Source organism: Geotrypetes seraphini, chromosome 1 (assembly GCF_902459505.1).
Source record: "Geotrypetes seraphini chromosome 1, aGeoSer1.1, whole genome shotgun sequence".
Classification (NCBI taxonomy): Eukaryota; Metazoa; Chordata; class Amphibia; order Gymnophiona; family Dermophiidae; genus Geotrypetes; species Geotrypetes seraphini.
In genome coordinates this window covers 448,939,752-448,965,725 of record NC_047084.1, presented here as the reverse complement: position 1 = coordinate 448,965,725, position 25,974 = coordinate 448,939,752, and the positions used below count along the sequence as shown (strand labels likewise).

General features: G+C 44.2%; 1 protein-coding gene across 1 annotated transcript in view; it reads right to left on the bottom strand.

The window, feature by feature from the left end:
- PDZD4 (PDZ domain containing 4) overlaps positions 1-25,974 on the bottom strand; it is a 157,227-nt gene that overhangs the window by 34,660 nt on the left and 96,593 nt on the right. Inside the window, exon 3 of the mRNA XM_033920789.1 lies at positions 2,047-2,137. Coding sequence (XP_033776680.1) covers positions 2,047-2,137 — 91 coding nt within the window. The remainder of the gene's footprint in view (positions 1-2,046; positions 2,138-25,974) is intronic.

Sequence of the window (25,974 nt, the reverse complement as noted above, 5' to 3'; positions counted from 1 at the left end):
CCTTAGACTTAGTGGGGATGGGCGGACCCGCTATGCCTAAGGCCTGATTGGTCCAGGCTTCTAGAGCCTGGGCCAATCAGGCCTTAGGCTTCGGTGGGATGGGCTGGGAAGGGGCGAGCCCGCCTCATTTCGACGAGGCGGGCTTACCGGCTAGACGGGAAAGAACCGTCTGGCCCGAAGAACAGGTTAGTTTGGGGGTTGTTAGCGCCGGGGGGTGGTGTGCAGTCTTCGGGCAGGAGGGGGGGGGATGTGCCGTCTTCGGGCAGGAGGGATTGGACACTCTCCTGCCAGCATCAGTAGTGTCGGGGTGGGAGGGAGATCGGTAATGTCGCGGGGGGGGGGGCGGTTGGTAGTGTCGGGGGGGGGGCGGTCGGTTGGTATTGTCGGGGGGGGGGCATCCGATCGGACAGGCCGCGGCCCGCTATACTTATAGCGGCAGAGAGATCCCTTGCCGCGATAAGTGTAGCGGGCTGTGTCTAATCTAACCCGATTCTCTAACCCGCGTCTGTAACATGGACGCCGGTTACAGAATCGGGGTTTAGTTTAGGCCGATTCTGAATAGGACGCCTCTCCCGGGCGTCCTATACAGAATCAGGGCCTATCGCCTTCAATATAGGCGGCCTGCCTGGGGAGCATTTTTTTTTTTTTAAAAACGTGCATCCCGATTGGCTGATTAGACAGCTGTAGGACGCCTACAGCTGCCTAAAATCGGGACGCACTTTTAGAGAATCTGGGCCCTAGGGTCTTAGACCAAAATGAGATTTAGAGCTAGATTCACTAAGCAAACCGATCGTGTACCGATCAGTTTGCAACCCCTTTGCAACCCGATTTTACTCTAGCCCGATTCACTTACCTCTCTGCTGATCCGATTCTCATCTGCACATGCAAATGAGGGGAACGGCATGCAAAGTAGGCAGGGACGCAATTCACAACACAAATTTCACGATCCGATTGGGCTGGCCGATCAACCCAAGAAGCGACTGCTAGGGACCAGTCGTAAACGTCCTTTCTGACTCTCCAGCTCCACTGCCGCCTTGCTCTCTGCATGCCCTGCTCTCTGCTGCCCCAAATCTATCCTGCCTCCCACCCTGCTCTCCCCCCGATTCGCCGCCTGAATCTCTCCTGCCTGCCGCCCTGCTCGCCCTCGAATCTCTCCTGTCCTTCCCTGCACAGAGAGCCCGTGGTTTTAACCCATTGGTTTAAAGCAGGTTAAAACCACAGGCTCGCTGGGCTAAAAAGTACAGTAAAATAAAAAGTTGCGGCTCAGATGGGTCTTAGATGCATGCGCAGACCATCTTCAGATGGTCTGCGTATGCAATGGGATCACACACCAGCGATCTGTGCTGGTAGATGGGGGTATTCCTCCGATCGCCCCCATTTGAATATTACTGGTTGAAGAATCCATCGGACCTGCCCGGATCGGACACGGATCGGTCACGATCGGGCAGGTTAGAAATCTACCTTTAGACTTTTTTTTTATTTTGCCCCTCGACGTATCGTAATAAAAAATTTGGGCCGTGACTTAGCCTGTGTTTTAGATTTCGGCCCCTTATGTGATTGAGTTTGACACCCCTGGCCTAGAGATAATCTTGGTAAAGCAGAATAGAAATACTTTGATTAGATTAGATTAGATCTTTTTATTTGACTATATTTATTTGACTGTGTTTAAAATAGTTTACAGGTAACATCAATGTCTAGTTGCAGTTATTTGGTGTGAAGTGGCTATAACCAGCAGCTATTGTCTTTCAGCTTTATTTTATGTGAATTCCAGAAAGAAAGTGTTATTGCTTAGATCATGGGAATTAAGGACTATTTGTGCTAAAGTTACTGTGTTAGTGTATGCCAGTGTGTATAAACATTTGTTATTTTTTATGTTCCACTGGATGGATCAGATGAAACATGTGAAAAACACTGCTTTAGGTAGGCAGGAATTTTCTTTATCATCCTGACAGTGCCAGCAGGGGACTGGAATAGTCTATATGAGTAGGGTGTGATTATAAGTGCTTTCCTTGGTGGGGGAGGAAATACAGCGCAGCCTTCCCTTACCTCATATTCCAGTTCGTCTGTCCTGTCCACTTCTGGTTGCACTCCTTCCAGGTACTCACTTGGATCATAAAACTCCTGGCCAATTGGGGGGCTGTGAAAAACAAGACACCAACATCAAAAGGGGGAAGTCTTTTTCTCAGCTTCCTCTCCCCACACCCTGTTCTCGCCCTCTTTGTCTAATAACCTAGAACAAGATTGAAATGTGTAAAAGTAGTACCAATTTCAGTTGACATTTTGATGATTGTTACTGCTGCTCATATTTATTTATTTATTTGGATTGGTTCTTACCTTTTTTTAAAATCAAACTGGCACTAATTCAGTCTTTTTATATATTTCAATCATGTTTATCATTCAAAGTAACAGCACTTATACAACAGCACACCAACAGATATTGGATACATCAATACATCAACTGTGCAAAACGCACAAGATGGTAACATAACTGGCACATTGAAATATTTTTCTGTTACATAAACATAGGAGTCTATACTCTAGCTGAACATCCTCTGGTTGCGAACTATTGCAGAAGGATGTCAATCACATCTTTCAGCTCCTCCTTCACTAGTGAAGTTTAGTGCCCTCTTCAGTTTTTCCTTATTTTTTTTATCTATCTCATTATTTTCAAGTTATCTACCTCATGAGGCTTAGGTGCCTAGGGGTCTCCAACTTAGGGCTACTCTGCTTGAGAGAGGAGGTAGATTCCATGCAGGTGGTCTGCAGCTTGTGGGAAACTCCCCCGGTGTACCTGCTAAGCCAACCTGCTTTGTGCATTTTGGAAGCTCGGGGACCAATCCCCAGGGAGCTAGTTCATCTTCTGATTTATCAGAGACTTCAGTGCAGGCTGTGGGGCCCCTGGTCTGTTAGTCCCTCTGGTCTTCAGGGAGCCAGCTGCATTTTTTGTTCCCCCCATGGAAGTTTGAACTTACAGTCAATGCAGGACCAACTGGCAGCCTGAAGATCTCCAGTTTTGAATCATTCTGAAAGGAATTGATGCAGAAAGTCTTCTCCCTTCAGTCAAGCTGCAGAGAAAGCTGACACAGGCAGGCACCAGCATACTACCTTGAGTACAGCCCATTATTCCCTATCAGAAAAATCAGGAGGAGGGGAGTCTGAAAATTTGTCTTTTAAAGGTTATCCTAGGACAAGAAGGCAGTATGTTCTTACATGTGGGTGACGTCATCCAAGGAGCCCTGGCAAGGACAGCAAAAAGTACACCAGCACTTTAAGAATTCAAAGCTTAATACTGCTTGCACAGCGCATGTGCCAGTACCTTCCCAGCTTGTGAGGTCATCAGTTTTTCATTTTCCAAAGAGCAAAGAAGACGTATCTCTTGTGTCTCCATCGAGTTGTCTTCCCGTTAAATTTTTTAACAAACTTTTTCAAATATTTCAGTTTCTTCTTAACTTTTCTTAAAAATCAGTGAAGAAGTAGTAGAAAGAAATTTTGGAGAACAACTTCTTTCGAAGTTCAACAGCCCTCACATAAAGTTCTATTTTTACTTCAACCAGGATCATCGATGGATTTTTGGGCTTTTTTTCTACTCTAACTTGGCTTGCCCTCTCCGATTATATCTAACTCTGGGACTATAGATTAAAAGAAGGTAAATACTATTGATTAATGTCAAAAATTTTCTTCTTTTATTTCAACATATAGGTCTGGAGTTGGACTTTTAGCGACTGTGACTTGCTGGTTCCGGTATTCATTGATGCCTCCATCTGCTTGCAGTGCCCTGCCAATTAATCCATGGCCTGCCATTTGATGCATGGCTTTTTGGGTGATACCGGTTATCATTTCTGAAGTGCATTGCCTTCTCAGGCACTCATGCTTTGATGCCTGTGGCACCTTTCATACCACGTGATGTTACATGGTCATAATGCCTCCTCTTCATCGATGGACATCGATACAGAAGAAAAATGATGTTTCTACCACGTCAATGCAGATGCATCACAGTGGACAGTGCCCTGCCAATTAAGCAGGTTGTCATTTCTTAAGCACATCGCCTTTTTAGGCACTCACGCTTTGATGTCTATGGTACCTTTCATATCACTTGTTACATATTACATGGTCATGGTGCCTTCTCTTCATTGATGGACATTGATTCAGATGATTTTGAAATGCAGTGCCTCCTCTTCATACATCGATCTGTACTGATACCGATCCATGCTAAGTGTAGCATATTCAACAACGGTACTTTCTCCAGGTTCTACTTACATTGTAGCATCGATTATCATTGAACCTTTATGCAGTATTTCCTTACATGTAATTGAGGCCAGCAGTGTGCTGAATTTTAAGAGAAAATGGGATAAGCATGTAGGATCACTTCAAGGAAGAAATTAGGAGGTGGGTCATTAGAGTGGGCAGACTTGTTAGGCCGTGGCCCTTTTCTGCCGTCATCTTCTATGTTTCTATGTTTTTATGTTTCAGTCTCAGGTATCGGTGCAGGATATTGGTTCTAGGGTTGATGACTTTATGCACATTGCTTTGCTTCGTTTCATCAACTATGGCCTACTTACTCTTGATAGAGCATCAGTTGTGGTGAGGGAGTGTTACATCAGAGCGGTAACGAAGACATCGGTTCCATTTCTGGCTCTATTCTTCAAGTCATTGTTGATGTTAATCTTCAGAGTATCGGTCTGTATCCAGTGGACACTGATACTCCCAAACCAAACATCAGCGATCATCTTCATTGAAGCATCAAGTATAGTTGGTGCAGCCTTGTATGTCTGCAAAAAAAAAATTAAAAAATTATGCATCGAGGCATTGACATATTTCATCTCATTGGGATTCTGCATCAAGGCATCAAAGATTGTCCTCAAGTCATTGAGACAATTCATCAAAGCATCGATGTTCTTCATCGGAGCATCAACGTTCTTCATCTAAACACTGATGTTCTTCTTTACACTCAGGCTCTGCATTGAGATATCGAAGGTTTTTCATACGGATTCGCCTTTAGCCATGGCATAGCATTCCAGCTCAAGTTTCTTAATTTCCAGCAGTCTTTGAACTTTATTTTCCTATGGACTCCACTGCACAACCTCACATAAGAAAGGAAATTAATGTTTTATCACAGATAGTATCCCTGCTTATTTTGGAGCGTCAATATGGGTTCAAAAGATATTGAACCAAGATTCTACATCAACATCAATGATTTTTCATTGGGATACTGTGACAAGAATCCACCATGGGTGTAGAGCCTGTAAGGTGGTCTTTATCCTGTTGTCTGAACTCGATCATGCAAAGACTAGTGGGTGGAATCTAACAAGGGTGTAGAGCCTGTTAAGTTAGATTCCTTTCAATGTTTAAAAGTGTCTGCCTTTGTACTTTTGCACTTTCAAATTGACATTCTCTTTCTCCATGTTAACCAGTGAATCAACCAGCATTGATCTACCGGTATGTTGCAACTGCCTTTCCATACTACTTTAGGAATCCAGCATGTGTGTAGAGCCTATAAGGTGTTTTTTTTCTTGTCTGGATACAAACATGCAAAGACAAGTAATGGGATCTAACATGGGTGTAGAGCTTGTTTAGTTAGTTTTAATTATATTAACCATTGAAGCAGAATGGTTCACTGCTTTATCTTTTAAATAGGATCAACCAGGTTCTTTCCTGAAACACGCCTTCCACTGTACCATTAATGTTTAAACAGTACTGTCCAGGAGGCTCATATAATTACTTTGAAGCTTCTTTCCCAACATGTGTTTCTCCTATTGTTTAATGGACATTATCCATGACACCCTTTACTCCATCTCCTTTTTTATTCTAAATGAACCCGGAGGTTTGGGAGTAGCTGTAGGGGAGGAGGAGGCCACTACATCCTTTTTAGGATGTTTTTTCATTTAGTCCAGTTTATCTCAAACAAAGTCTCTGGACCGAAGATTTCAGTACATGTGTAAAGTTAGAGGGTTATATTTATGAATATCAATGTGCACTACCCAAATTCGAATAGACAAGATTTTAATTCTAAACCTGTTCTTGCTCTGCATTCTATCCAAACAGGTCACATTCATGTCTTTCAGTTTCTGGGCAGAGAAAATGGATAAGCTTGGGTGCGATTTAATGTATGTATCGCTTAGTACATTGGTATTGGTCTAGTACTGAGCTCAGTTTCTTTGCTTTATATTGATCTTTATTCAGTGCATTACTGTTCTTCCTATTACATTTCTCTGCAGTATACTGGGATCTTGACTAACATGGTTACATGTTGTGACCTCAAAACTATTTCTAGGTCACCTCCTTTTTACCTCTTTTATCATTAGTATATTTGTTTCTGCTAACATAGTACAGTCACGTCTTTGTAAGACTCATTCCTGCTTTGCAATTTTCTATATTTCTCATGAGAACACTCAAGTGGTATCGAAAGCGTGTAATTGTGATTCACCGTTGGACTCATTTTAAGTGACCTGGAGGTCTTTACTAAAAAAAAAAAAAAAGTGTCTTCGGTGATGATCTTGAGTGATCTTCTGCTACAACCATTTCTTAATGGTCTCACAGAGTGCTTTTGCTTCTTGCTTTTAATTAGAGAGGAAGAGTTAAGGGCTGCTGTGGAAGAGCAGATTGGTTAGTCTATTTGACTCTTTCTGCCATTATGCTTCTATATTTTGGTAGGAAATGTCATGGTGTGCATTTCTTCCTACTCAGAGTTCATTCAATGGGTTTGAGTGCAGGAAATTCTTCTCCTACGTTTTCTCTGGATTCCAATTTTAAAATCTGCACACAAGACTTTATTTTGAGTCTAAGTTGGTATCTTGCTGGATCCCTGGTATTACAATTCTGTTCCAGCAATCTGAGTTCTCTTCATTTTGTTTTTTCTTCATTGCATGCTTCTATGTGCAACATTGAGGTTTCTGCTTTCTTCTGTTATAGTGGATATCAATTGCTTTGGTACAAACTAAAGAGGGCACTATATTCCACTAGTGAAAGAGGAGGAGCTGAAAGATGTGATTGGCACCCTTCTGCAACAGTTTGCAACCAAAGGATATTCACCTACAGTACAGACTTCTATGTGTATTAACAGAAAGATTATCCAGGTAAGAACATAATCTTCCATTACCCAACCCCATCTCACCTAACTCCCCTCCTCCCTTTTATTATATAACTCATCTGTTATAAGCAATTGTGACATCAAGGTTTACCAATTATCTGATCTTTTCTTAAGCAGTCATCTGTACAATATCTATGCCTCTCTATCATTTCTAATATTATGTAAGTTGCGATGATTTCTAGTTGACATTTGTGGGATACAAAAATCAGTATGGTATGGTATGGCATAGTATTCAAAATGCAACTGCATGCTGCAGATGTCAGCGTGTCCCAAAAAGATGCATAAATATTTGAAAATTTCCATCCTGTGTAGCAATTCTTTTCAACCACAGATGATGAATCATATGCCCTCTCCACATTTGCAATATTTATTTCAATTTTTATCCTGTCCTCCCAAAAAGCTCAGAATTGGTTACAAGAAGATAGTCACAAAATAAGTCTACAAACATGACAGATACATTCGGGAAGTACATAGAAGGAGACAAAAAGACCTAGAGTCTAATTGGTGGAAGAGGAGTCAATTTGTCGAAGTCATCATTGACCGAAAAGGAGAGTCTTCACTGCCTTTCGGAAAGCTATCAGTGAGTCTAGTCTTCAGGTTTGAGTGGGCAGTTGATTCCATAGACGAGGGATAAAGTGGCTGTAGGAGCACTTGCATGCAGTTTCCATTTGGAGAGATCTCCCTGGGGGGGATGCTGAATTGATTTTCCACTTCAGACTTCAGGGAACGGTTGGGGTGTACTGTCTAAGTTTGACAGAGACTTAGGCAGGCATCTTGTGGTGGAAGATTTTATTTGCCAGTACAAGGGCCTTGAAAGCACTTCGCTTGTTGGTGGGTAGCCAGTGGGCAGTTTTCAGCGCTGGTGTGATGGGGTTGCAGAGACTGAGGTCATACAGGAGACGGATAGCTGAGTTCTGCACTCGCTGGAGGCGTTACAAGTCTTTCATGGTGATGCCATTAAACAGGGAGTTGCAGTAGTCTATCCGTAAGAGTACATAGGCATAGAAGAGCTGGGCAAGTGCAGATAGAGATAAATGGCCATCTAGAATCACTCCCAGGCAATGTTCCCTCTAATTTTTCATAGGCTGTGTGCGCAAAAAATTTCATCTGTGCGCATTTTAAAGAAAAACTAAATTTGTGTGCGCTATAAAAATGATTGCCAGAGGGCCCGGAGTTCAGTTATGGGCATTTATGGGCAGGTCTTTGAGTTTATTCTGAATTAACGAAAACACAATGTAATTTTAGTTACATTTTATGTTAGTTACACTTTATGTAACATAAAGTCTCATTTCAATAAACATAAATTATGTTTCATTGAAATGTTTCATTGAGCGCTACCTATAAATAAGGTATCATTGTACTTTTTACTTAAAATATAGAAAATAACAGCAATTTAGTTTTCAAAGTTTTTCCCTGCGATCTTTCATATTTATCCAGTCCGAATAAATTCTGTCAAGATCTGTTGAGCCTCCATCTTGAAGGTGACTCTTAACATGCATCAGCATTTCCAAATGCTCTAAATGTAAACAATTCCTTTGTTTAGTCTTCTAATTGTTCATTAGACTAAAACCACGCTCACAATCTGAACTAGATATTAAGAATGTGCCATCAAAGTCCATCAATTTTGCTAAATCTGCAAAGCCTGTTGTCAAGAAGGCTGTTTACTTTATCACTCCACTTAACCTTGTCGCCTAAGTATTGCATTTGAAATTTGTTCAATTTACCCTGTGCAAGATGATAAGCTTCTAATGGTGTCAAACCACGTTTTTGAAATACTATGGTTAAGGAAGCCAGGTTTGATAAGACATCATTCAAAACTTCAAGTGTAATATGAAATTGATCACTGTTCAGCTTCTTATAGCAGTACTTTGCAATAGGATCATTATCTTTGTCTTCTTGAAAATATTTTAACAAGGGATCATAATTTTGAATAATTGCTTTAAGTGCAAAGTGTCTAGATAACCAGCGCACTTCATTCAGAGGTCTGAAAGCAATTGATTCACATTCAGATGCATCTGCTATTTCTTGAAATTTGCATTGTTTAGTAGAAGACCGACAGAACACCGTGTACACAGTTCTCATTACAGTTTCTACTTCTTTCATCAATTTTACTTCTTTTCATGAATCAGAAAGTCCCAAATCTTCCCGATGTGCAACACAATGTTGCTGCACTAAATGTGGAATGTCTTTTCTCAGCTGTGCTGCAACACCATCTATTTTGCCCAACATAACAGAGGCACCATCAGAGGTGAACATAACCATTTTATTCAGGTCAAGTTCATGTTTCCTATAGAATTCCCTAATTGCTGTTACTATTGATGTAGCATCACATGCTTCCAACTGTAGCATCCCACCAAATGATGTCCTATACTCATTTGAATTGACTGACCGATACTTAAAGTAGAGTATTAAGTACTTGTTGACAGAAATGTCTGTGCTTTCATCAACAGTTAACGTATGATACGTTGCTAATTTAATGTCTGCCATACAATCATCTTGCACGATGCCATTGATAATTCCAAGAAATTCAAACGCATAGTTTTTGCTTCTCCAGCTATCAGGTATACTAACATACCTGATATCTTGAACAGAGAGCATTGAGATATTCATCTTAATGGCTAGCACAACACTGTCGACAAGAACTTTAATGTCATCAGGACTGGAACGCTTCCGTTCATTACTAATTTGCCTGTTTTCTTTTTTGGTTGGGCTTTCAAGCAACATGTTAACCAGTCCCCCTCTTAAATTTGGATTTTTACTTCTGAGTTTCCTAATACTGTCAGTATGAGATTTACTTGATAGATGGCGTTTCAGAAAGTCCAGTATCCAAACATCATCTCATATTTTTCCAGTAGAGAATTTTCCAGTTGCTTTGGCATCTTGACAATAACAACACACAACTCCATCGTCTTCGTCATAGGTAAATATTTCACACAGTCAAACAGGCATTGTATTTTGAGATTCTGGTGTCCCCGTTTCAACAATTTCTTCAAGCCATTCAGACCTAAAAGCTGTTGCAGCTCTCTTGCGTTTTACACTTTTCACCATTCGCGGTTTAGACATTTTAAGAGTTATATCTGGTTGCAATTTAATAAACGAATACAGTTATACAACCGCAGTACCACGCTGCACACTATGATTCCACGAAATAAACAATATGGCGGAACTTCAGGAAGTCAAAAAACGGAAGTGTTTCATATCCTATGGGCCATAGGCTATGGCCCTATGGGGCACGTGACGTGTCAAGGTCAACTGCCAAAGATAACAGAATCAAGTGAATGACTTAAAATTTATATTATAGCGCTTCAATAAATGTGATAAATGGGAAATCGGAACAGCTGGTATTCTGCAACATTTCATTTTAGCAGTGAAAATCATTTTAGGCAAAAATTTATTTTTTTGTGCGCGCTATTTTAATTTGTGGGTGCGGGTTTGGCAAGTTGTGTGCGCGCGCACAAGCGCACAGCTTAGAGGGAACAATGCTCCCAGGCTGCACACTTAGTCTTTTGCCATTAGGGAGATGGCTTCCTACGATAATGTTGGGCGGGTGAAGCTAGAGTTCTTCTTCCTGATCCAGAGAAGTTTGGTTTTAGTGGCATTGAGCTGGAGTTTATTGTATGTCATCCAGCTCTTCATGTCAGAGAGGCAGAGGTGAAGGTTGGTAAGTTGGGCGAGCCAATCCTTGTCCAGTGGGAGGAGTAGCTGTATGTCTGGTGCAGTACTCGGAGAGACCCCCCCTAGGGAAGAGACATGGGAGTACTGGTAGATAAGTCAATGAAGCCATCCGCGCAATGTGCGGTCAACGACAAAAAGGGCAAACAGAATTCTGGGAATGATTAAGAAGAGGATCACAAACAGATCGGAGAAGGTTATCTTGCCACTGTACCGGGCCATGGTACGCCCCCATCTGGAATACTTTGTCCAGCACTGGTTGCCGTACAAGAAGAAGGACATAGTACTACTCGAAAGGGTCCAGAGAAGAGCGACTAAAATGGTTAAATGGTTGGAGGAGTTACCGTACAGTGAGAGATTAGAGAAACTGGGCCTCTTCTCCCTTGAAAAGAGGAGACTGAGAGGGGACATGATCGAAACATTCAAGATAATGAAGGGAATAGACTTAGTAAATAAAGACAGGTTGTTTACCCTCTCCAAGGTAGAGAGAACGAGAGGGCACTCTCTGAAGTTAAAAGGGGATAGATTCCGTACAAACATAAGGAAGTTTTTCTTCACCCAGAGAGTGGTAGAAATCTAGAACACTCTTCCAGAGGCTGTTATAGGGGAAAATTCTCTCCAGGGATTCAAGACAAAATTAGACAAGTTCCTGCTGAACCAGAACATATGCAGGTAAAGCTAGACTCAATTAGGGCACTGCTGTGTTACCTAAGGGCTGCCTTGGGAGCGGACTGCTGAGCAAAATGGACCACTGGTCTGACCCAGCAGCGGCAATTCTTATGTTCTTATGGCATAGGAGTAAACCTTGATGTTGTATCTGCGGGTAATGTCAATGACATGTCTGATGTACAGGTGGAAGTATAGGTGGAGTTGTCAATAACCAAGAACATAGAATTGATTTAATTGCAAACAACAGCGGTATATTGTGACAAACCTGTAGCCAGCTTTGTCCCTGTAAGGGATAAAAGCAGAACACAGTCCCTGGTCAGAAGAGCTGATCAGGTTAAAAGTGAAGTTGTGGAATTGGCTGACTACCCCTCAGACAGTGAGGTAGAGCAGGAGAGACGTGAGCATAGGAATATCCAGCAGAGAGCACCATCTCAGTACAGGTACACCAGAAAGCCTGGGGGTACTTTTGTTGAGAAGTGGAGTCCCAATGCTGGAAGGTATGCTCATTACCATCCCAGGAGAAACCTGAATTATTTCCCTAGGGATTTCCTGCCCAACACAGCTGTTTCTAGGAGAGAGGGGTGGGGCTTTAACTCACATAAAAACAGAGCATGGGATCACAGTAAGGAGAGCAGGGAAGGAGCTAGAGCTAACGAGCTCAGGCAGCAGCAGGAGAAGCAGTAATGCTTGGATGCAGATGAGGGGAGAAGTCTCTCTCCTCCAACCCACCGCAGTGAGGATATAGAGATGACTGAGAACTGCCTTAGCTTAACCCCAGTTGCTGCTGAGCAAGGAGAGGCGATGGATGTCTCTGAACCACTGCTGGAAGCTGACTACTTTCCTACTGACATGGAGGTTAGTTCCCAAGGAGAGTAAAGCAAGGCTGTGATTACGTGCTGGCTCTCTGTAACCTGAGACCAGCTAGCCTTGATTAGAGAGTGCAGGGGAATCTCTCTGTTTCACTGTGGGACTGCCCGGAGGGCTGTATTTGTTCAATGAACTTTATCTATGCTTGTGTGAAAGCTCCGTGTGAAAGCCCAAGTAAAGTTTACAGCTTTTCTAATGCCCTGCTGTGTTAGGAAGCCCAGCTGATATTAATGAGTTTTGAAGCCTGCTCTGCAAAGCATACCGTGTCTCAGCTAGGTGAGCTGAAACGTTTGTGGAATCCATTGCCAAATTGGTAACTACAATTGCTCTGCCTGTTTCCACAATATATTAGCAAAGTTTGAAAGTTTATTTTCATGGTATTTCATTTACTTTAAACCCTGGTGTATTTGGACTAGTAAAGTCCAGGGAATTGAGACTGTATGTCACATTTGTAGCTCAAGCCATTCTGACAACTACAAGCCATTTTTGTGTTTATGTTTTTTCACTCCATGCGGGTGGCTGATGGTATTCAAACCCCCGGGTTTAATAAAGTCCAAGAACATTCTTTTGAACAGATTTACCTGTGTTGTCTCCTCTTTTACAAACTACCGTATTTTCACGCATATAACGCGCGCGTTATACGCGTTTTTACCTACCGCGCATACCCCTCGCGCGGTATATGCGTGAGCGCGGTATACAAAAGTTTTAAAACATAGTTCCCACCCCGCCCGACGCCTGATTCACCCCCCCAGCAGGACCGCTCGCACCCCCACCCTGAACGACCGCTCGCACGCGCTCCCACCCGCACCCGCATCCACGATCGGAGCAAGAGGGAGCCCAAGCCCTCTTGCCCGGCCGACTCCCCGACGTCCGATACATCCCCCCCCCCGGCAGGACCACTCGCACCCCCACCCCGAAGGACCGCCGACTTCCCGACAATATCGGGCCAGAAGGGAGCCCAAACCCTCCTGGCCACGGCGACCCCCTAACCCCACCCCGCACTACATTACGGGCAGGAGGGATCCCAGGCCCTCCTGCCCTCGACGCAAACCCCCCTCCCCCCTAATGACCGCCCCCCCCAAGAACCTCCGACCGCCCCCCAGCCGACCCGCGATCCCCCTGGCGACCCCCATGACCCCCCCACCCCCCTTCCCCGTACCTTTGGTAGTTGGCCGGACAGACGGGAGCCAAACCCGCCTGTCCGGCAGGCAGCCAACGAAGGAATGAGGCCGGATTGGCCCATCCGTCCTAAAGCTCCGCCTACTGGTGGGGCCTAAGGCGCGTGGGCCAATCAGAATAGGCCCTGGAGCCTTAGGTCCCACCTGGGGGCGCGGCCTGAGGCACATGGTCGGGTTGGGCCCATGTGCCTCAGGCCGCGCCCCCAGGTGGGACCTAAGGCTCCAGGGCCTATTCTGATTGGCCCACGCGCCTTAGGCCCCACCAGTAGGCGGAGCTTTAGGATGGATGGGCCAATCCGGCCTCATTCCTTCGTTGGCTGCCTGCCGGACAGGCGGGTTTGGCTCCCGTCTGTCCGGCCAACTACCAAAGGTACGGGGAAGGGGGGTGGGGGGGTCGTGGGGGTCGCCAGGGGGGTCGCGGGTCGGCTGGGGGGGCGGTCGGAGGTTCTTGGGGGGGGCGGTCGTTGGGGGGGAGGGGGGTTTGCGTCGAGGGCAGGAGGGCCTGGGATCCCTCCTGCCCGTAATGTAGTGCGGGGTGGGGTTAGGAGGTCGCCGTGGCCAGGAGGGTTTGGGCTCCCTTCTGGCCCAACTACCAAAGGTACGGGGAAGGGGGGTGGGGGGGTCGTGGGGGTCACCAGGGGGGTCGCGGGTCGGCTGGGGGGCGGTCGGAGGTTCTTGGGGGGGGGCGGTCGTTGGGGGGAGGGGGGTTTGCGTCGAGGGCAGGAGGGCCTGGGATCCCTCCTGCCCGTAATGTAGTGCGGGGTGGGGTTAGGGGGTCGCCGTGGCCAGGAGGATTTGGGCTCCCTCCTGGCCCGATATTGTTGGGGAGTCGGCGGTCCTTCGGGGGGGAGGGATGTATCGGACGTCGGGGGGGGGGCATCAGGCTTTCAGGATGGGGACAGACCTTCAAGGGGGGACAGTGCACGGAAGTCAGGGGGGGTGAACGGAGAGTCGGGACAGCGCACGGAAAGTCAGGGCGGGCGAAAGGAGCGTCGGGCAGCATGCGCGGTATACCAGTGAGCGCGGTATACCAAAGTTTTTGTACATATCATCGTGATTTCTGCGCGCTATACCCGTGTGCGCGTTTTATACGGGTGCGCGTTATTTGCGTGAAAATACGGTACTCTCAGTGTGGCCTGGCAGACTAGGCCGGAGCCTAGGTCTGTGGTAATCTGGAAAGCCTTCCTCCTATCTGAGGAAGCCACGCCTGACAGGCCAGAACTCAACACACCTAATCCCTCTGCTGGGTAGAGCAAGGGATAAGTGTGTCACAAGAACTGTTTAATTCCTTTGGGAGTTGGAGAGTCCAAACTGTATAGTCCAAACAAAATTTTTGGCAATATACGCACCGTGCATTCTCAAAAGCTACAAATCACTGACTCTGAGTCTAAAATAATTGTGTCTGAGGCCATGACCAAAACATTTGTCCCAAGGATGCTTGTGGTGTCTCACACTTTCAATAATCAGAATTCATTGCAAGACTAGCTTTATATGCCCATTTAGGAGAAAAATACAGTTGCAAAGCAAACTTGTAGAGGGCTTCCTAATGTGAAACATTTGGAGAACGAGACTTAATAGACAATATACATGTTTGAAGAAATGATGCATCAATAATCCATAGGCAAATCTGCACTTCAGTTCTGTGCCAATGTTTCTGCAGTTCTATCCAGAAGGTAGCAATGATGAAATTGTAGAGGAAACTTTGATTTGTGATCCCAACATATATTCGAGGGCTGTTCAAAAAGTATCAGACTTTTATTCATAAAAAAATACTCATATTTAGATACAACAATCTTATACTAATCTCCTTCATAGTAGTCCCCTTGGGCTGCCACATACTTCTTCAAACAGTTCTGCCACTGTCGGAAGCAGTGCTGGAACACCTCTTTTGAGATTGCTCGCAACTGGTCCGTCGCATTCTGCATGATATCTTCTCTTGACTGAAATCTGGTCCCTTCCAGGGGCATTTTCAGCTTGGGGAAATGCCAGAAGTCACACGAAGCTATGTCGGGAGAGTAGGGAACTTCAGGAATCTTGTGTTTGGCCAGGAAACTCCATATCAAATGTGAAGAATGGGCAAGTGCGTTATCGAGATGGAGCTGCCAATTGCCTGCTGCCCACAGGGCTGGCCATTTGCATCTCATAGCGTTACGAAAGCGACGCAGAACCTCTTGGTAGTACCCCTTGGTGATTTGACAATCCTGCATCACCAGGGTCCTCACTTGGTCAATGACAATCTCATTTCTGGATGTTGAGGGCCTACCAGAATGTGCTTCACTCTCCACTGATGTGCGGCCATCTCTGAAGCAGTTGTACCACTCCTTTTTCTGTGTGGTGCCCATTGCTTCATCCCCAAAGGCCTGTTGAATCTTGCAGATCATTTCCACTTGGGAATTGCCAAGCTTTACACAAAATTGAATGCAGTAGCGTTGTTCAACTTTTTCTGTCATTTTGTCAAAAAAGAAAATCGGATGACGCTCACTTATACTTTCTCACTCATCAGCGGTCTGCCGGCAACTGACAGCTTCTGTAGGTGGGAAAAAAAATTCAAGCATGCACATTAGGGTCGCCCACATAAGTGCACTAAACCACGCCTCCCTAGCTTTATTTGTTTACACAAGAAAAATTAAGGCCTGATACTTTTTGAACAGCCCTCGTATATGCTTCTGATGTCTCCTGAACATCTTCTGTGAGATAGTCCCAGGTCAAACCTGAGACACAATGTCTAAGTCTCATATGTGTAAACATCTCTTGAAGAGATAGTAAACTCCTTTTGCACATCTACAAAGGATTTCATTTTACCCTCTCCAGTAATAACTAGCAGCAGATATTGTATGCCCAACTTCCGCCAGTCTTGAGGAACTTTAGTAGTGGAGCCGGTGGAAAGGTTGGGTTACTCCATATTGACAAATAAGGAGTTGTTCTTATTGAAAATGTATAATGCTTATAAACCCAATGCCATGAACACTTATAACATCTGAGAAATGGATAATATTTAAAAATTGTTTTTTTGGGGGGGAAGCCCACCTGAAGAGTGCAACAAACAAGTAAAATGTGTGTCCAGCAATAAGCGCATTTCTAGTGCTGTAATAGAAAAATAAGAGTGATTATGAAACCAGTCATTAATGTGGTGCATGCCACAAGATATTTATAAGTAATGTATAGTAAGGAGTCCCATCCCCCAGAACTCACTGGGATCTGTAGTATTTTAATGCGTAAGTGTGCTCTCCTACCATTCCAAATACAATATATTATTAAATGAGCTTAGAGATCTTTTTCTCATCTCTTAATTTAAGGAAGAGGGGTAGCATTTGAGAAATATGCAGCCATCTGGGTGTTTGAATCATATTAAAAAGATGGATTTTCCCCCATGCTGAGAGTGGATAAGCTTGCCATAAGTTCAATTGCACAGTGGTATCTTTCAGGAGCGGCATAACATTACGAACATACAGAATGGTAAGATCATATAGGGTGGATAATACCAAAGTATTTTAGTTCTCCCTTAGTCCAAACCAAAGGGAACCTACCCTCCCAGTTATGCTACATTGTTGGTGTAATAGGCAAAACCTGTGATTTATGCAAAGTCAGGGTGAATCCTGAGTATCTGCCATATTCTTCAATTTTTAAGAGCAAATGGTGTAAGAATTCCTTTGGGTTTCTCAGTAATACTTAAAAATCATCGGGAAAGACTAAAACATTTAAAGGGTAGCCCTGTATCATCAATCCTTTGATATTCTGAGAATTTCGTATGATGGAAAGGAGAGGTTCCAAAGTTAAAATAAATAAAGGGGTGACAGGGGGTAGCTTTGTCTTGTGCTCATGTGAATCTGAAATGGTAAGGAACGTAATTGAGCAGAGGGATGTGGCATATAAAGTACGAATGGCCTGTGAAAACTACCCTGTAATATTGAATACAGAGAGGGCCTGAAACATAAATGTTCAAGATACCTTGTCATAAGTCGTCTCTACATCCAGACTCACTGCTTTTGAGGGAAGATCTTCCGCAACACAATGTAACACAGCTAATAACTTTTAAATATTTGGCATTAACTGGCAACCCTTGACAAAGTCTGTTTGGTCTTGCCAAATTAAATAGGCAACACAAGTGCTAAACGTTCTGCCAAGATTTTTGATAAGAGCTTGATGACCACTTTGAGGGATGCCCTGGCTTTGAAAGTAAAATTATGAACGCTAAGTTTGAATGTATAGGCAAAGCCTCCTGATGTATAACATCTGTGAAATAGGCAAATAGGGGACCTACGAGGGGGTGTTTTAAAGATTTTATAAAACTCCCCTGAGAAGCCAAATGGGCCAGGGGCTGAGCCATATTTTAGGTGTTCAATCACCTTTTATATCCCCTTTGCTTGCAATAGAGCATTTAGGAACTCAAGTACTTCCTGAGTCACCTTGGGGAGCTTAGTACTCACTAAGTACTCTGAGATCAGTTTCTCAGAGACAGCAACACTATCTGTATATAGGTCTCAAAAATGATTACAAAATAGCTGAGCAATTTCTTCACTAAGGGGTCCATAATCAAAAAAAATATAGATGTCCAAAAAGCATCCTAAATCAGCATTTGGACATCCTAATCACCAGGATGTCCAAGTGTCGATATTGAAAACTGTCTTTCTGTACATCTAGCAAGGTGTTTCAGTTTCTGTACGTTCAGAGAACGAGATGGGCATGGTAGAGGCATGTTATGGGCATGCTTTGAGCAGTCCCAAGGGCTAGTTATAGAAATCTTGCAGTGATAAACACTTCGCAAGACATCCTGGACAGAACCTATACGTTTTAGAAAGGTCTAAGTGCTACAAAGGTACCCAAACTGACCAGTTGACCACTGCATGCATCAAGGTAAGACACCCCCACACACTCCTTGTGTTCAAGGAACCCCTCACACTCACATACCTGCACATATCTGTCTCCAGAACATCAGCACCTGGTATAGGAAAGTCTAGTAGAGCTGCACACAGGTGTCTTAAGTAGCCTGGTGAGTGGGCTAGCAAGTCCCATACGCCACTCTAACCACTACATTCATGGTGGAAAATGTGAGCCCACCAAAACCCTACTCTACTGCCATATAAGTGCCACCTGCAGCCATAAGAGCTATTCGGGTTATAGACAGGTGGGTATAGTGGGTTTTGGTGGACTCACCATAACTTATATGGGAGTTCTGGTGAGATGTTTATCTGGCTTCCTTTATGTGAAGTTCACAGCAGTGCCCTCTAAGGTGCCCCACTGCTCTGTTGCCATGTCTGGGTAGCCAGTCCATCATAAGACTGGCACTGTCTATGTCCAAATGGTCCTGTTTTGGGCATTTGGGACTTGGATGAAATTTTGGTTGAAAATGTGGTATAAAGTTAGATGTCCTGGCGGTCTGGGCATCCCAATGGCCTGAACATCCAGATAGAGGATTAAAAAATATATATTTCTAGACAAATGGTAGTTTGCCTTTCGAAAATATGCATTTTCTTACTGCCGACTTTGGACGTCTAGCGCCATACGTTCAAATTAGACTTGGACGTATGTTTTGAAAATGCTCCTCACACCCCAATATTTCACCACAACCCCATTCACACAGAAAACCAAGGCCCCAAGAGGGACTCACACTTCTCAAACAAGAACAAAAACCAGTCCAACTGAGTCAGGATCTTCAGGAGGGGCCACCAAAGAGACTACAGGCAGAAGCCTGGCACTGCATCAAAGCAGACCAAAGCCCCAACAAAGACCCTCACTCCCCAAAGAACAGAAAAAAGCAGTCAAACTGAGTCCAGATCCTCAGGGCGGGCCACTTGGTTGACTACGATCAGGGGTTTGGCGCTACAGCCGGCCATGACCTCGGGTGGACCGCTGCCATCTGGGTTGGGATTGCCACAGGCCCAAAAGATGGTAGTTCTGGAGACCACTCACTGCAGGCGAAGTCAGGTCACCAAAATCCACCTCTGGAAAAATCTGCTTAGCATCCTCCAATGAGCGCACCATTTTCAACACTCCATCCAGATGAAATAAAAGGATGCACTAGCAGTACCGAATCGCCTTGTCACACAAGTACTTTAAAACAGGTCGCAGGTCAGCTCTCCTCCGCAGTGTAACTGCTGTCAGGCATGATAAAGCTCAATTACATGATTATCCCACTGAATAGAAGATTGTACTCTGGCTTTCAGCATAACTGCCTCTTTAAGTTTATAATCCTGAAAACAGGTTATGATGTCTTGGGGCCTGTTAGCGCAAGGGGTTTGTAATGCTCTATGCGCCCGCTCAAGGTTGATATCTGCCGGTGCCACCTCTGAGGTCGCAGTGCATAAATTCAGCAGATTCCGGCAGGCCGCAAATTCGAATATTAGCCTGCTGACTGCGATTTTCAAAATCTTCTATTTTATCCAGCAAATACAACTATGTTTGCTGAAAGTCGGTATGTTGGGTGTCTAAACGGGTAAACTCTGTTTGCTGTTCCTCTATTCAGCTCTCCGATTCATCAACATGCCTCCCCAGCTCAGAAATTTCCCCACAGAGGTCCGATGCTAGGGCTGTCAGGTCAGCATGGACCACTTTTAAATCCACCTGAATCTCGTGAAACATGCCCCGAAGCTCCAACATATTGTCCTCCAAAGAACAAGGACTGGGGAGGTGATTCCGGGGCCGGTCCCACACACGGCAGGGCCGCTGATGTTTTCGGGCGATCTCCAACGCGCGTTGCATAATCTTTTATCGTGCGCTTACCCGTCTGAGCCATCAGGAGTATGGGGCAACACACTATACCAACGCGGAGCAGGAAGAGTAAAAAAAGGCAACAAAATCCAGGTTAGGATTCCAAAAAATGCTAATTAGCTGCTGAGGAGCGAGGAGCTCGATGGTCAAGTGGCCATCTTGAACGATGATGTCAGCGCGCCCCTTATTTGCCTTTTTCAACTGAGATTCTAAATTAACAATAGTAGCTGCCATCTTTTTGTTTCTAGCACATTCTAGCCACATTCCAAAAAAGGGGAGTATTATCCAGATGAAGACTATTATTTGCTGCATAGTCTTCCCATTTGTCATGGAGGTATTTCTGAAAGTCCCTATCCTGGGCCAAATACGACAGGAAATGCCATCCATGTAGGGATTTATAGTTTAAAAAAGGTTCAATATCTATCCAGATCACTGAGTGGTCAGACACCCATCCAGAACCTATTTCTGCAGCTATTATTTTAGAGAAAAGTGTTCTGTGCACTATGTAGTCTAACTGAGACTAAGTATTATGAGCTTTGGAGAGGTGTGTGACATCCTGCTCTACTGGATGTAGCAGCCTCCAAGGATCAACTAAGTGAAGTGCTGTCATGAACGCCTGTAATGACCTCTCTTCCACCCTTAAGCCCTTCCTTGAAGATCTGTCCAATCGAGGGGTCTACCACCGCAGGGCTCGGTGCTTGGACCCGTGCTCTTCAACATCTCTATAAAAGATCTGGACATAGGTACAACGAGTGAGGTGATTAAATTTGCAGATGATACGAAGTTATTCAGAGTAGTGAAGATGCAGGGGGATTGTGAAGATCTGCAACCTGACATAAACAGGCTTGAGGAATGGGTATCGACATGGCAGATGAGGTTCAACATGGATAAGTGTAAAGCGATGCATGTCAGTAACCAAAAACAGTGCATGAATACAGGATGTCCAGGGCGGTACTTGGAGAGCCCTCCCAGGAAAGGGACTTGGGAGTTCTGATTGACAAGTCGATGAAGCTGTCCACGCAATGTGCAGCGGTGGCGAAAAGGGTGAGCAGAATGCTAGGAATGATAAAAAAGGGGATCACGAACAGATCGGAGAAGGTTATCATGCCGCTGTACCGGGCCATGGTTCGCCGTCACCTGGAATACTGCGTACAGCACTGGTTGCCGTACATGAAGAAGGACACGGGACTACTCGAAAGGGTCCAGAGAAGAGCGACTAAGATGGTTAAGGGGTTGGAGGAGCTGTCGTACAGTGAAAGATTAGAGAAACTGGGCCTCTTCTCCCTAGAACAGAGGAGATTGAGAGGGGACATGATCGAAACATTCAAGGTACTGAAGGGGATAGACTTAGTAGATAAGGACAGTTGTTCACACTCTCCAAGGTAGGAGGAACGAGAGGGCACTTTCTAAAGTTGAAAGGGGATAGATTCCATACAAACGTAAGGAAGTTCTTCTTCACCCAGAGAGTGGTGGAAAACTGGAATGCTCTTCCGGAGTCTGTCATAGGGGAAAACACCCTCAAGGGATTCAAGACAAAGTTAAAGAAGTTCCTGCTGAATAGGAACGTGCGCTGGTAGGGCTAGTCTCAGTTAGGGTGCTGGTCTTTGACCAGAGGGCTGCCGCGTGAGCGGGTTAAAGCGGATTAAAACCACAGGCTCCCTTGCCTACAAAAGTTTTTTTAAAAAGTCACAGCCTATAACCATCCCCCCGCGCCGATGCCCCACAAAAGGCAGGAGGGATGCCAACTCCCTTCTGCCATGTGAAACCCCATCCTGGCCCACCTCCCTCTGTCCCTCCCTGCCTGCCTGTAGCTCTACCTAGGCTGACCGGGCCAGGCCACCCACTCCCCTCTTTACCTTTAAGAATCATTGGGAACAGGAGGGGTGTTTATTCCCTCCTGCTCCTAGCCTCCTCCAAGGCCGGCAGGATGACTGGGCAAGGCCCACCCACTCCCCATACCTCAGCCAATCAGGGCCTTAGGTCCCTCCCCGCGCATCAGATGAAGCGACATGGAGCAGGAAGGACTGAGCACCCCTCCTGCTCCCAACAATATTACGGTATGGGGGGGTGGGTCTTTCCCGGTCATCCTGCCAGTCTCGGAGGATGCCTGAAGCAGGAGGGAATGAGCACCCCTCTTGCTCCCAATGATTCTTAAAGGTAGGGGGGAGCGAGTGGGCCGGGCCGGGATGTCCATCCATCCATCTGTCTGGCCTGCCGGCCTAGGTAGAGCTACAGGTATGGAGGGAGGGAGGGAGGTAGGCCGGCCAGATCATAACATATAACATACCATAACTTTATTCTTCTATACTGCCACAATCTGATGATTTCTAGGCAATTTATACCGAAGAGAGCCGGACAATCAGCGAATAACAAAATACAAATAGTAAAAGTACAACATATTTCTCAAGAATAGTCAGAATAAAATTATTAAATTTAATATGACTTTTGTTTAGGAAACAGATCTGTCAAACAATACAGTCTTAATTTCTTTCCGAAATGTGCCATAGTTCAGCCTGGCTCCATTGATGTAATTACCTAACCAAGACTGCTGTTTACTTGCTTGAAACATAAAAGCTCTATCCAAAAAGGACATGTATTTACAACCGGTGATCCTTGGATAGGCAAATAAATTACAATTTCTAGTTATCCTTGTAGGGCTATATAGCACGATCAGGATGGGGTTTCACATGGCAAGAGGGAGTTAGCATCCCTCCTGCCTTTTGTGGGGCATCAGCGGAGCCGTGTTTGGGGGGGGGCATTTTGTAGGGGTTTTGGGAGGCAGGAAGCAGTTCCGGGGGGTGGGGGTGGGGGCTTTATTTTTTTTTTTTAACTGAGCAGATATTTTGCGTGTGTAAAAGATGCAAAATATCTGCCCGATAAAAAAAAAAAAAAAAATTACAAGCCCTGACAGCAGTGACAGGAGGCTGCTTCTCCTGTCACTCCTGTCAGGGTCTGCGCATGAGCGGGGATCGCACATTTGCGATCCCTGCTTGCAAATGGGGGCATTCCTCCGATCGCCCCCCCCCCATTTGAATATGACTGATTTGTGAATCAGTCGGACCTGCCCGAATTGGAAATGGATTGTTCCTATTCGGGCAGGTTAGTGAATCTAGCCCATAATCTCTTTATATTACAGTTACTAGTTGTTTGTTTAATGAAAGAAATATGTTGTTACCATGAAAATGTTACTTTTAGTTCTTAGATATAAACAGTTGTTTCAAAATTAGATAAAATTAATTTTAGCAATTGGAAATCTATCCATTATTTTAAAAAAAACAGAAAATGCTCAAGTCCTCAAATATAGGGATTCAGTATGATTAGAGAGATCTTTAAATCAAATAAGGAAAAACATGAAAATAGCTAGCATATGAGCAATGCAGAAATCAATTAAAGATTATATTCAGCAGTCCTCAGTATGGCAGTAGCAGGCAGAGCCTTCTTTTGGCAGCAAAGAAACAAAAACTTGTTCAATCAGAATCGTTGATCATAGGGTTCCAGTTTTTGATGTGTCATTTAGAAATAGGTCCATTGACAGTTTCCTCATATCAAGGCACTGTTTTGAAGTATAACACTTGCTAATGCTTTAACTAAAATAGTTCCTATTATGATGAAAAAGCAGTTGCATTTCAAAATGTTTGTTTGTCATTCTGCTTCTTGTTGGAGTCATAATTTGTCCGCCCATCATGAAAAGCCTTTCAGCAGAAGCACTTAAATGCCAACTTGTGTTATACTTCAAAAACAATGCCTTAATACAAGGAAACTGTGATACACTGATTACTTTACAAAGATTGTCATTTAGAAATAGGTCCAATTCAGTAGCAGCAGCATTTCTGTCACTGTCATCAATATTTTGAAAACAGAGAAGTCATTTTCATCACCTCAGTCGTGCTGGATGACGCTGGTGCAGTTTATTTTGATGGTAGCTTCATGGTCTTCATTGCTTTAAAAATATGTTATTTGTATTTCATCTTCATCTTGTTGCCTTCAACCCAACAAAGATAAAATTGTAGCCAGGTAACTACAGCCAGAATCAAATATTTGTGGTCAAGATAATGACCAAAATGCTCAAGCCCATGTTGAAGTGTATGAACCAGAGGTGAGGCTTATTTAAGGTCTGTACCAACCTTAGTCAGCTTTGTTTCAAATGTGATCAAAGTAGGCAGCAAAAAAGCCCATACCATTTAGCATCACTTTGTAGGATGTCTAGAGCATCTGCTAATGGACTCATGACATGGCAGTACACACCCAGAAAAATGGTTTCATGCTGTCTTGAGTCCAGTCATTCCCAAAGGTGTGCACAATTCATTTAGCAGGCTATCTGAGTTCATGTTTTTGTCAACAATGGAATCAATTTTCTCAACACCATAGAGCAATGGTCCCCAAACCTGTCCTGGGGGGAGGGGGGCACCCCAGCCTGTCAGATTTTCAGGATATCCATAATGAATATTCATGAGAGATTTGCATGTAGTGGAGGCAGTGCATTCAAATCTCTCTCATGCATATTCATTGTGGATATCCTGAAAACCTGACTGGATGGGGTGCCTCCAGGACCAGGCTTGGGAATCATTGCCATAGAAAAAACAATTCCACCATGTCACATTAGGAATAATCAGCTGCATATTGCATTTTTCTTTTTCTTTTTTTTTTTTTTATAAATCTTTATTGATTTTTCATTACTAACAAAATGTGCAACACAATACTCATATTAGTAGCAATAACAAATAAGCACTTAAATGCAATCATATTGCAGTTCAACTTGTCTTGTTCTAGAATGCTGCACCTTCTGTCACTGAACTTTGAAAAAAAAAAACAAAAAACAACTTTTTGTATGCTGTATCATTACAAGCAACTGGGTCATTAACAGTTATTTAGTTTAGAGTGTGTGGAGCACGTTCTTAGAGCAGTGGCAAAGCGTATTTCTCTTTTGCTGTATCGTGACCAACAAGACCTCCCCTATATTTGTAAAGACAGCCTCTTCTGATTCAGATTGAGGATTGAGAAACAAGCCACGATCAGCTGAGTCATCTGAAAACAGATTTTGACAAAGTTAGAGCCATTGTCTGTCATGGTCATTGTCACCTTAGCTGCCCGATTATACACTGTGAACCCAAAAAACCCCCACCAAAATGGTTATTATGTCATATTTTTCACAGAACTCGGCTGATTCTAATGAAATGTGGTGTGTCGTGTCCTGAATGAAGTTGATGTAAAATGTTATAAATATTTCTCACCACAACACTACCTTGTAAAAAGGAATTGAGAATTGAATAAAAACACTTCGAAAAGCTTTATGGTATATCTTGCAGAAAAATGTAAAGTCAAAAAAGTAATGTTTCCATTAAGCAGATGTTCAAGCAGATGCTCCCTTTGCACGAAGGCAAACCCTCACCCTCACTACTGATTTATGGACTTGTCAACGATGCTCTGCTTCAGCTTAGCCCAAACAGAGATGAGACGCTTTTTAAGGACTTCGACATCAGATATCACTGCCTGATAGAGAAATCTCTTTATTAACCCCCCAGATCCAGTAGTCAACTAGGTTTAGGTCTGGACCAATGAAATCTGGGGGTCTCCAGATGTAGTAGTTCTACGGTATCCATTGCCCGATGTGCTGGGGCATTGTCCTGTTAGAAGATAAAGTAGTCTCCTGACATGCAACGGATTGCTGGCAACAGCTTCTGTGTCAGGAGAATGTCCTGGTAGTATGCACCATTGATCTTAACCCCAAGATTGATGAAGAACAGATCTGTGAATCTGAGTTTTGAGATTGCGACCGAGACCGTGACTGATTGG